Source organism: Podarcis melisellensis, assembly GCF_964234715.1.
Source record: "Podarcis melisellensis genome assembly, chromosome: 5".
In the NCBI taxonomy this organism is placed as follows: Eukaryota; Metazoa; Chordata; class Lepidosauria; order Squamata; family Lacertidae; genus Podarcis; species Podarcis melisellensis.
The window spans coordinates 54,783,839-54,796,449 of record NC_138537.1 but is presented as its reverse complement, the minus strand read 5'-3'; the positions used below and the strand labels follow the sequence as shown (position 1 = coordinate 54,796,449).

The 12,611-nt window shown below is 48.9% G+C and overlaps 1 protein-coding gene across 1 annotated transcript; it reads right to left on the bottom strand.

Annotated features, from left to right (window-relative positions):
* Window positions 1-1,759: 1,759 nt before the first annotated feature.
* HMX3 (H6 family homeobox 3) lies at window positions 1,760-5,483 on the bottom strand. The gene is made up of 2 exons (XM_081912016.1): window positions 4,805-5,483; window positions 1,760-3,260 (listed from the first exon to the last, which is right to left on the bottom strand). Exons 1-2 carry the CDS (start codon window positions 5,157-5,159, stop codon window positions 2,599-2,601), a joined length of 1,017 nt encoding a protein of 338 aa, XP_081768142.1. The 5' UTR covers window positions 5,160-5,483; the 3' UTR covers window positions 1,760-2,598.
* Window positions 5,484-12,611: the final 7,128 nt, after the last annotated feature.

Below are 12,611 nucleotides of genomic sequence, written 5' to 3'. Positions count from 1 at the left end.
TATAAGGTGCCTTGAATCAGCCCCTGAGTGTTGCGCCTTTGGAGCAGTTCTGCAACAGAGATACACTCGGATTGGAAACCTAATCCCGGCCCCGTGCGCTTGGAGAGGTTCCAGGCACACCAGAAAGGCTCCAGAGTCGGAGTCTCTCCAAAAGTAAAAAAGGGACCAAGCGCGTGTCTTTCCCGATTAGAAGCTTCTGTCAGCCAATCTGATACTGGCGAAGGCTCAGGGTTCTGAGTTCGAATGCTGAGCTGCGGGAGAGGAGGAGGCCACGCGGCGACTCACAGTTGGAACAAGCGGCGCGCTCTGCCCACTTCAGCGCGCAGAAAGGCTGTGCAAATCAATCCTCCCCTCTGCTTGCCTTTCTCCGTCTCTAGCTGTGACGCTAGGGGTTTTTTAACCCGTTGCTCGCGGCGTGTGAAGCCATCAGCCTGCTATCTACTGCAGAACACTCCAGAGAGAGCGGAGAAGGGCCGAAACCAGACGTAGAGCGCATTGGTTCTTGCAAGCACAAGCGTCTCCCCTATTTTCTTTTTTTTTTAAAGGACTTCTCTGTAGGACAAAGATCCCCCTCCCAGCCCCACAACCCACCGATCTATTCTCAACCTTAAACCAAAAAAACAAAAAACAAAAACCCACCTTTGCTCTGATTCTCAGTTTTATCCCAGTCTCCTGATTCTTTCTCCTACCGAAAGCGACTAGGTCTGTAAATTTAGCCAAAATGCGTCGTTTTGTTTGTGAATGGATGATCTGGAGCAGAAACGTTTACCTGAGACCGCACGTAGGACTTCGAAGGCGCAGCCGATTATCCATAAGTCTACAAGTCCCCTAAAACGCCTGCTAGTCTCAGCAACAGGCGTTTTCGACTTATGTGGAGGTTTTTTGTTTTTTAAAAAACTGCTTTAGAAAAAGTCTCCTCTGCGCAGGCAAACCTGGCCGGCTCGTTCCCCCCACCCCGCCTTTTTTTTTTTTTTTTTTGAAGAACAAAGACTCCTCTGTCTACCTCTGCAGGTTCAGCGATCCCTTGGAGTTAGAGAGGCGGGCTTCCCTGTGTCCCACTAGCGAGACGGTTTAGGACACCTGTTATCTCTCCTTTCCCAAAGTCTCCTCCTTCCGTTTCTAAAATAATCAAGCAAAACACCACCATCGTCACCAGTAATGAACAGGTTTTCTTTATTTGTTTCAGCCCGCCCCTCCCTCCAATCACGACACTGAATTCTTATAACAATATTTTCTTCTTCTTCTTTAAATTTTAAAAATAGGACTGATCCCTGCTAGAGAGGGAGAAGGTGGGGAGGGGAATAAATCTGGGGAGGCCCGGAAATAATTTGTCAGACAACAGGTGAGAAAGACTGACACGAAAGAATTCGAGATTCCACCCCATTCAGGCGAAAAACCCCACGCGCCCTCCTTGAAACTGACAAGAAAGCTGTACAGAATAGCAAATAAGTTACAATTCGTCTTTAAAGAGACTGATTGTCCATCACTTAAAGCGCCTGACACACTCGACCTCTTGTGAAGTTTGGAGTTCAGGAGCAGCTGCCTTTTGTTCGTCCCCCCTTTTTTGTCTCCCCCGTTATATTTGTGCACTTCTCCCCCCCAAAACCCGACATTTCCTCACCTACAACTCGCCCCACAAAAAATACACCCTATAGTGCTTTCAGAATCGTACAATATTGCACAGGTCAGCGGTATAAACCAGAGGAGCTGCTGCTTTGAAGAAGAAACGGGGACCGGGGAAGGCAAAGAACTACAGCTCTCCACAACATCTTTTTTTATTATGATTATCATGATTATTATTCTGGAAAGAAAGAAAGAACTAAAGATATACGCACCCGGAACAGAATAAAATAAGGAGTGTCATAAATAATGAAGTCAAAAATGGTTCACGGTGACGCTTGCCGCGTTTCTCCTTAGAGATCCCAGAGAACTGGAGACTCGGGCAGTTAGGACCAACAGATCCTTTCAAAAGTGGACCAGGGCCATAAGGCCAGGAGGCTTCCAAGCAACATAGCACCCCCTCCTCTCCCCGCCAGCATTTGGCACCATCTGGACACGTGATTTCTCCCCACCACCACCACCAGTGCACGAGGGTGATCTCCTTTTGCGCAACGCTTCTCCATTTATTTTTTTAAAATAGCCAAATCCACCTTAAAGCAGAGCAAAGCTAAGCGCTCTCATCGGCCCCCACTCTCTACTTCTACAGAGCCCGGGTTGTAGTTCTGTGGTGGTCTCACCACGACCGTTCTGTCCTCCTCCTGAACAACCCAAAAGTAGAAGGCGCGAACCGCGAAGGGGAAGAGTCTCTCCACGCCGGGCGTTGCGCAGAGCATCCCGGCGCTACTTACACAGCCAAATTCTTTGCTTGGTTTTTGCTGGTCCTTGGTGATGGGGGGCGATCGCTTCGTCCCGGAGGCCTGGGCTGCGAGAGGCAAGAGAGGGTGGCTGTCCCTCAACGCGGTTCTTAAAGAAGCCACCCTCCTTCCTTCCATCCATCCATGACCCCTTCTCATGCCTTCCTTCCCTCCCTCCCTCCCTGCTCCGTTCTCCTCCTGCCTCCCTGACTCGTCCCCTGTCCGTCTGAGCTAGGCCCAGTCCTCAGACGGGCCGCAGGAGCGGCACGGAGGTGACCACGGGGTGCGAGTAGTAGACGGGGTGGGGGAAGGTGAGCAGGGGCTGGCTGACGGGCGCGCTGGCCGCCGTCGGGCCGCCTCCGCCGCCTCCGCCCGCCCCGCTGCCCCCGCCGTCGGCGCCGGCGCTCTCGTGGTACAGGATAGGCACCCGGACAATGCGCTGCGCCGCGGCATGGCTGAGGTTGGCCGCCTCCAGCTCGGCGGCCAGCTGCCGCTTCCACTTGTTGCGCCGGTTCTGGAACCAGATCTTGACCTGAGTCTCGGTGAGGTGGAGCGAGGCGGCCAGGCCGGCGCGCTCGGAGCTGCTCAGGTAGCGCTTCATGTCGAAGGTGGACTCCAGCTGGAAGACCTGGCTGCGCGAGAAGACGGTGCGAGTCTTCTTCTTGCGGCAAGGCTTCTTCTCCGGACTGCCCGCCTCCGACTCGCGCTTTGGCCAGTCCTCGGCGCCGCTCTCCTCCTTCTTCACCTCCTCCGAGTCGCTCTCCTCCAAAATGATCTCGTCGGGGCTCTTGGAGTCCAGCTCCTTCGCCTCTCGCTCGGCCTTCAGCAAGGGCTCGTCCGGGGAGTCCCTGTCTGTGCCCACCGAGGCCGGCGAGGAGTCTCTGAGGAAGGCTTTGTCCACGGAAACTGCAGAGGAACAGCAAGACACACGCACACAAAGAGCAAAAGTCAAGATCCGAGCAGCCAGCGAGGCCACCGTCAGCCCTGCACGACTGACAAGCTCTCTCTCTCTCTCTCTCTCTCCTCCCTGCTGAGCGGAGTGGAGCTCACTCCCTGGAAAGTGGGCTTGTGACTGAACTCACGAGGGAGTAAGCCTAGTGGGACACAGCTGGGGATTACTTCCGAGGAAACGCACCTAGGAGGGCGCTGGGACGCTGCCTCTTCGGGGTGACTCTGCAGAGACACTTCCGAGAACGAGACCTGGCACGTTTGATTCAGTTAATGGGACTTCTCTGCTTGGTAAAGGAAAAAATGCGTATGATGGCAGTTATGCGAACAGAATGATTAGAGTAGATCCATTGAGATGAATGGCCATGACTAACTTAGGTCCATTCATTTCAATGGGTCTGTTCTGAGTAGGACAACAGGGAGATCTGCAGTACGTGTATGCTTGGGAAGAAGTCAATTTTATTCCCAGTGATTTAAGTCGGTTTGAAATCCAATGCACACTTCTCTTAGGACTAAGCCCCATTGAGCACTGTGGAACTTCCTCCTGCCCTCCACCCAGCAGCCTTGACTCCCTCCTCTTCCTGCAATGGGCTGGAGAGCAAGTCCCATTAAGTTGTATGGAGCTGACTTTCAAGTTCTGAATTTTTAAGGATTGCAGCCCTGGGCTCCTCCACCGAAAGGCTGCGATCCTAACTGCTCCTAACTTGAGCGTGAGCACCGTGGAAGTCAATGAACTTCCTGAAATGGCCTTTTCCTTGCTTCTCAGGCACATCCCCACCGTTAGCTGATAGGCTGATTTACTTGTGAGTAAGCCTCGTCGGATCTAGCTACACTTCTTTGGAAGCAAGTCCTGTGGGGGATTTCACGGGACTTCCTTCCACGAAAGTGTGGTTGGGACGAGAGGCTGAACCAGAGATAAGATATTTAGATACAGTATGATACATGCCTCTTGTTTCTGAATAAATCCCGTGGAAATTAGAGTGGCACCAAACTTGGAGGGGAGAGGAGAGTAACAGATGGGGCGCAGAGAGGGATGTGAAGGTGACCAGGGGTGGAAAGAGGGGGACTCCGTTCAGTGCATATAGTTTCTTGGTGATGAAACGAAAGCCAACCTTTGATCTCCACAAAACTAAAGAAATGTTCTTCTGGCGAGTGCCTACAAGTCAGTGATGACTAAGGAAACATTGCTACTTCTCATTGATACGGGGAAACCCCAGCTCACACCTGGAAGGCTTTATTTGCCCCGGGGGAGAGCTTGTTTGGGAGAGGAAGGGGAGACCTGGCTGACCCTGGAGAGCAGAGACCACCGAGGAAAACCACAACGGAGCAATGGAGATGGAGTCCGATCATCTTGGTGACAAAGACTTGGGCTTCCTTCAGGAAGAGACCTGGACCCCTTTGGCTCGAATGGGTTACTGAAATGGATGGGTGGGGTGGGGGGCTGAATAAACTGGGGAGGGGAAGAGGGAGCGAGATGGAGAGAGGACTTTGATCTCCAGTACCTTCTGGCCTAGGCAGGTGGCCTCCGGCGGGCGTCAAACTGTAAGGATACCACCAGGCAGGGGACCTCTCCAGATAGTGTGCAGGCAAAGCAAATCTCTGCGCTGGGATCTCGAATCTCGGGAAGGCGAGGTCACCCATCTGCGACAGGGCGAAGCCGGCCCCCTCCAGAGCCCCCTTTGCTGCGGGAGGGAAGAGCGCCCGGGGCTGCTTAGGAGACGCCTTGGGGTGGTCTCCATTGAGCAAGTTCTTGATGGAGAACGGCGACTCCTTGGGTTGCGACGACGGAGGGGGCTGCTGCTGCGGCGGCGGGGGCTGCGCTTGGCTGCCGGGGGCGTCCTGTCCGGTCTCGGGCATCCTTCCCACGTTGCCCACGTCCGCGGGGCTGCGTTCACACTGCGCTCCGGAGTGGCTCCGAGTTGGCCGATGGCATGGGGGAAGGACGGCAGGGGGAAGGAAGGGGAGAGGGATGGAGTGGAGGTGGGGGCCGCACGACACCCGGACGAGTCCCGGTCCTCCAGCCAGCCAGGCAGCGAGACTTGGAAGTCCGTGGGGGCCGCTTCTCCTCCTCCTCTTCCTCCTCCTGCTGCCGGTGCTGCTGCTGCGGCTTCTCCTGCGTCAACCCGGCGCCGAATACTAACGCGGAAATCCAAATGTCAACCCCAGTGGGGTGGCGCTGGGGCGCGGAGCGTGGCAAGCGGCCTCGGGCCGGGCAAGGCGTCAGCGGCGTCGGCTGGGCCCCCGGACTCCCCCAGTGCCACTAGGCAGGGCAAAGCAGAGTGAGTGAGGGAGAAGAGGGAGAGAAGCGAGAGGCAGGCGGCGCGCACCCCCCTCCCTCGCCTCTCCCCGCCGCCGCCGCCTCCGCCGCCGCCCCGTCCATCTCTCGCTGCCTCCACGCCCCCCTTCGATTTGGTCCTTTGGCTCTAGGCTACGAGAGCTCGCCTCTTATTGGCTTTATATAGTCCAATTAGGCAGCAAATGAGGACAGGGCTATTAGCACAAAAGGGTATTGGCTCGGTTGAAGAACCGCCGCGCCGAGGAAGGGGGCGACGAGGACGCACAAAGTGAGGACCCCCCTGCAACACACACACACACACACACACACACACACACACACACACACACACAGTGCTCCCTCTGTACAAGCTCCCCTACCCACGACCCTCCGGAAGAAAGATCAGGAGGAGGGTCGCACGCCAAACCTGCCAGCCAGCCTGGACACCTCCTCTGCGCTATGGGGTTAGGGATGGGGCAGGAGGCAGCGGCAGGGATTTTCCTTGGGGTTGCTTCCCCAAGGATTGGAGGGCGGCGGGGGGGGGGGGGAGACTCGACTGGCCGCCTCCGACGCACCGACAGCAGCAGCCAAACCCAGCCTCGCTCTGGTTCGCTTCCCCGGCGCTGGGGGAGCGAATCTCGTTTGCCTAAAACGGGGCGGCCGGCGCTGCCCTTCTCCAGAGCAGCTTCATCCCATCCGGGGTGAGCCCTCGCGGTGGAAAAGTACCCCAACACCATCAGCACCACACCACCGATCCTATCTCCCCGCACAAAAAAAGCTTCGACGTGGGATGTGACCTTTCCCCAGGGGATCCATACCTCGATCACTTCAAAACCAAAATAAAACCAAAATAAAAAATAAAAAATGTTGGCCTTTTGGAGAAGGCGCTCGCAATTGACGTGTCAGATTCAAAGCTTCTCCACAGAGCTATTTCCCGAGAGAGAAATAAAGATAAATGGAGAACCGGATCCAAATAGATATAGACTGTTCTCTCTATAGATCAAGACAGATAATTGTTGCCAAACCAAACGTCACCAGCAGCCTAAGATCAGATGAACAGGAACGGGCTGAAACAAAGTGTTCCTCGCCACGGACGCCAAAAGGCCACAGATGCACCGATCGATAATAATAATAATAATAACAATAATAATAATAATAATAAACTCTAGAACTTAAGCCCCTTTGGTTCCGGTGAGCCAAATATGTTTAGGAGCGAGGATAAGTCTAAGAGCCTAAAGCTATTGCTCGTTGTGAATATTCTGCGAAGAGGTTTTTCATTCATGTAAAACCGGTCTGTCTCTCATTAGGTTGCTTTCTGCATCCTCTGAACTCATGTTTAAGCAAAATAGATTTAGGGCAACCCTATGCCTTTGAACTTAGCGGGGTTTGCTTCTGAATACACATTGTAGGATCACCTTGTTAAAGTCTGAATATGGTTTCCTAAATATTGGTAATGTAAATTTACAGCAAGAACGCCGCACAACTATGCTCAGGTAGTTTTGGAGGTTTCACCTAAAAAAAGAGGTTGCCTGCTACTTGTCAAAATGCTGTTTTTTTTAAAAAAGTGGGACAGAATAAAACATATGTGGAGGACACAGTGCTTTCTACACTCACACGCCGGACACACTCTCCTCTAATGTGCCTTGCTTGAATTTAGTTTTTCATTTTTGCAGTTAGGTTTATTGCTTTTTTGGTAATTTTTTTTTGGGGGGGAAACAAATGTGGTAAGAAATGTGAAGGGTGCTTATAATGGAACAGAAGGAAATGCCCCCCCTTTAAAAAAAAACCTGAACTTAAAAATACTTTGGCTTCCCTGCACACATCTATTTTTTGCTGCTGACACGAGGAAATCGAAGGAAGCGATCGTGGGAATCTAATCAAAGTCACTACTTTGCAACTGAAAAAAAACCATTCAGCTACAATAGTTCGTTTTGCTTCCCATATTTTTCCAGATATCCCTGCCACATCCTACCTACCACTTTTTCAAATTCTTTTCTTTCTTTCTTTCTTTCTTTCTTTCTTTCTTTCTTTCTTTCTTTCTTTCTTTCTTTCTTTCTTTCTTTCTTTCTTTCTTTCTTTCTTTTTAGAATCACGGACTCCTTCCCCATACCCATATTGCCCGTCTACGAATCTTTTCTAAAATTAAACACACATTTTCCGAATGTTTTACACTATTAATATTGTTATTGTTATTATTATTACTACTACCACAGGGGAAGAGGACAACCATCATGGATCACGTCATTGCTTTCAGACAGAAAACCGCGTTAAAACTTTATGGACACCCCGCTCTAGAGCCGTGTTGGCTTGGCTTATCTGACATGCCTTCAAAAAAACCCGGGCAAACATGAAGATGCTGCCGAGGTGGCTCTAAAGAGAAACAAACCACCCTGGGTGAAATCAAGCTTTTGACCAGTGTCACATCTGGCTCTCGCAGAAAATGAAGATTGGTCTTTATAGACTTCGAAGATGACCTGTGAAATATATCTTAGACGCACACCCACTCACCGAGAGCATTATCGTTGGCTGAAAAGATATGAAAAATGTAATGAAATAGAAGTTCCTATTAATGTCATTGCTGGCAGAAGGAGGTGTCTGTTGTTGTTCCTCCCTCTCACCCCCTTTTTCTTTGTTTGCTTATGTAACTCGGCAAAGTCACACGCCCTGGAAGTCGGTAGCTGTATGAATAACCACAGGGCAGATCAGAATAGATCTCTTTATAAATCCGATTTGCCTAAGTGGCTGCTGCTTCTGAGAAATCGTGACTCTCTTCCTCTTATCGAGATCGTTCTCAAATGAAAGTCACGTAACACATGGATTTTCCCCCACCGCCACCCTCCCCAAAACCCATTGCTTCCTTGCCGCTATAGTGTAGTCTTGGTGTCGTCAAGATGGAATTATTGGCATGGTCTTCGTGATCGGCGATCAAAAAGAAAAGCAGATGCCTATCACTAGTTTGACTGCCTCAATCCTAAGTATATCGGATATACATTGTTTTGAATGGCGTTGCCACCAGCACTTTGTGGAGCGCGTGTGTGCGTTGGGGGAATTAATTACGTGGAGCAACCAAAATAATCCGCTTGCACTCTTCCCGGCTCCGGTTTTCCCCTTAGCAAAACTAAAGGGCATAGCGCCCTCTGTTGGACTTCCCTGAGATAAAGAACCGTGGTTTCTGCTTTATTCTACGCGACGGTTCAGGAGTCTTCTGGGGTCCAGCTGCTGTGCGTGTGACTGTGTCCATTTTCCACCGAGATCCAGAAAGAAGAGACCCGTGGCATCCTAAAGACGAACAGTTTTATTGTGACATAAGACTTTTGTGGATTACAGTAGTACCCACTTCAAGAGGTGCTTGAATTAAGTTCATGCTTCCAGAGGCATGGCTGTGCTTGCGCTACTGCAAAACCTCCAGAGTCCTGCAGCACCTTAATTAAAGAGAAGTCGTTCACCCAAGTCTACATCATTGTAATTTTGCTGGTCTTTAAGGTGCTACAGGATTCTTCCTTAGGAAATAAGGCAGGCCCTAGTCCATCAAACTTTTCGCCAGGATAAATCTGTCTTCTTCTTTTTTAAGGTGGCTGCTGTGCATGCTGGTCCTACTATTAGGCAGAGTGGAGCAGCTGCCTTAGCCAGCAGAAGCTGAGGGTGGGTGGTAACAGTGGGCCAACCATATCCCCTGAGTGTCCCAAGGTTGTCTCCCCTGCACAGTTTAAGCAAGTGTGTTGCCTCAGAGTTGAAATCAGATTCAGCTGCCCCCCTGGTTGTATTTTTTATATGAAGATGGGAAGGATACCAAGGCAGCAAAATGTCTTGGACCAGCCCTGCTGCTGTAACTAACTGTGCAATCCTACACATGCATACATAGAAGGAAGCCTGACTCAGTTACTCCTAGTAGATTGAAACTTAACATGCTTACCTTCCCTCTGGAATATATGAATTTAGGCTTTGTACCCACTCCTATTTATTCTGCATCCAATGCTGCTTTGGCAAACAGTACATACATGACTTTATGCATATGTCCTGTTGTTTCTTACAAAATGCTGTTGTGGTCCCCCCCCCACTCAGTTTTGACCTGAATTGAGAAAAAGAACAACCTAAACCAGTCATGTGTACACAGCCTTAGTATGATACAAATGGCAAATGAACCAACCCAGGGATCTTGTACAGGCAGGCTTTGCCATATATTGTTGGACTACAACTCTGATCAACCCCAACCAAGAGATAGGGATGATGGGAGCTGTAGTCCAAAATAGCCACAGGGAGCCACTTTAGCTGTCTCTGATGAACATCACAAGAAGTTCTTGTCTGGCTATACTGCTTTTAACAGCACTTTGGCTTACTGGATCTTAAACTCAAATGAAATAAATATATTAGAAGGCCCTGCATTTGATGCAAAGGGAGAAAGAGACAAAGATCAAGTGATCCCGCCTTCTGTCTGGAAGGACCAGCTTCTCCTTATGCAATATTGATGCCTGAATGGAAGCGTTTCTATTTCTGGGGCCTGCGAAGAAGAACTAGTGACGCCTCTTGGCTTGGATTCCAGGGCACAGTTCAGCTGCTCAAATACCATTCACCTCAGTGGGATTTCAGCATCCCTATTTCAGCAGTAACTGTGCCTCAAACACGTTTCCTGGACTGAGCGATGCACAGCTCAATGGACCTTCAGGAGGAACAGAGCAATTTTTGCCAGTCTGAAATACACGGCAAGTTTAACAATGTACACCAAACAAACTATTAATTTCTTTTAGGTCTCTTTCTCTGTGTATTGGGGAAGGAAGCACGGAAAACACGTGGTTACATATTTTACAATATAACTAAGTGAACTGGGATTATTTACCACACAGTGTGCAGTATATATTCCTTTCTGTACTTTTCTGCTGTGTCCTTTCTCTCCCCATGAGAACCTAAGAGAAGCCTTCTGGATCAGGCCAGTGACCCATCTAGTCCACTATCCTGTCCTCACAGCTGCCAATTGGAAGCCTGTGGAAAGCATGCAAGCAAGACCATAGTGCAATAACCCTCTCCACTCCTGTGGTTTCCAGCAACTGGTATTCTCTGGATATCTGACTATCCAGAGGTAGAACATAGCCATCAGGGTTAATAGCCATTGATAGCCTTATCCTCCATGGATTTGTCTAAGCTCCTTTAAAGACACCCAACTTGGTTTTCATCGCTACCTCTTGTGGGAACAAATTCCACAGCTTGACTGTGAGCTATGTGAAGAAGTACTTTTCTCCCCTTCCGACATTCAACTTAGTTGGATGTCCCCAAATTCTAGTGTTATGAGAGAGGAAGAAAAACTAGCTGTCTCTGCTTTCTCCACACCAGGCTTAATTTTAAACATCTCCGTCATGCATCATCTCACTTGTCTTTTCTCTGAACCTTTCCTCATGTGGGAGTTGCTCTGTTTCCGTGATCATTTTGGACTTTCTCCTTTGTGTGCTGCCTTTTTGGGCTGTCAAGTCTCCAGGCAGGGTCCATTCCCCTCAGTTAGAGCTGGAACCTGATTGCAGAAGTTTCAAATGGGTTGAGTCAATTACTAGATTTGTTCAAGTTGCATAGATTTGTATATAGGTAAACATGATGGCTTGAATTCTAAGTTAAGGTATCCCAGTATTTTGCACCTCTTCCACTTTCCCCCAACTTACTTGCACAGCTCCCTCTTTGCCCTCTAGTGTGGCACCATTGCTAGAAGGTTTCAGCACTCAGGAAAACAAGAAGGATAGTATCATGCCAGAGGGACCAAAGGCACGTTTGCAAATAAGCTGGAGGCATTCCGTCCCATATTTTGACACATAGTATGCATTCACATGCAGAGGAATCCATTTAATGCTGCACACCTATGTTCTATCCCTTGTGTCCAATGATAGTTATTCCAGAATAACAGGCCTCTTTGGTTATACATTTGCATTCACCAACATATATATAATTTAAAGGCACATTAGATGGGAGAGTGTTTTCATTTTGTTTTGATTAGCATGTAATGATTTTTTTGGGGGGGAAGCATGCCCAGTGAAAGCATTGACACCTTCTTCCTCTTTGATCAGCAGTCCCATCACATGATGCTTTTGAATGTACCTTCAGAGGCATGTCTTGGAACATTGATTGTGGGATATGTTCCCTAAACCCCCCTTGGATATGTGAAATTTAAGTGCGCAAGATTTGTGGATGGTAGGTTGGTTTTGTTTTGTGGAAAGAGAGGAGAAAAGGACAGAGGTACATTGTTTCCCCACATGTCTGCAGATTATTCCTATCTGGTCAGTGCAAGCTGTTTGCTTCTGCTTTAAAAATGGATGTCATAAGTCCATTCAAATATACTAAACACCGAATTTCTAAAAGCTCTAGTAGTGAGTTGCTGGACCCTAAAATGTAGACATTTCCAAGCCTAGCTACTACTACTGTACAGAATCTCTGTACAACAGAAGGTTAACAAAATGAGAGGACTCACATACTGCAAGTTAAAATGTTACTATATATACAGCATATATAGTTAACTGGGAAATGGTGGCCCTTGAAATCTTTACTATTTTGTGGGGGGAGGCAAATGATAAGACCCCAGGCTTCATATACATATTTCACACGAATGCTCCAATCCAATCCCAAATATACCCACTCAGGAATAATTTACATTTGTTTAAATAATTTAGATTTCTTAGTAAGTATGTTTAGGATTCCAGTGTTATTTAAAATTCTAGTTTAATATTTTATCCAGTCCATTTTTTATTTACTTACATACTCTCCAGGTGCTGCTAAAAATGCAAGCCACTTTCCCCTCTGAACAGAGGGAAATTATGGGAAGCCTTCCTAATCTATTTTATACAAGTTGTGAATGTTTGCCTTTAACAGCTTCATGATGGATATTCACCACGGGGAAACTTTTCCCAGCTTGAAGATGCTGTGATGGAAAGCTTCAGCTATTGATTTTCCTACTTTTTATGCAGTTGGGAAACATACAAAGTCCCTGGCAGGAAAACAACAATCATGGCCTGAAACCATCACCCCACTCACCCACCTCAAACCTTGCAGAATTAAATTTT

Bases quoted from the DNA above. Each gene is read 5' to 3' on its own strand.
- HMX3 (XM_081912016.1), bottom strand. From the start codon at position 5,159: ATGCCCGAGACCGGACAGGACGCCCCCGGCAGCCAAGCGCAGCCCCCG. The intron at 3,261-4,804 runs GTACTGGAGATC...GTTCCTCTGCAG, and splicing joins CCACCTGCCTAGGCCAGAAG to TTTCCGTGGACAAAGCCTTC.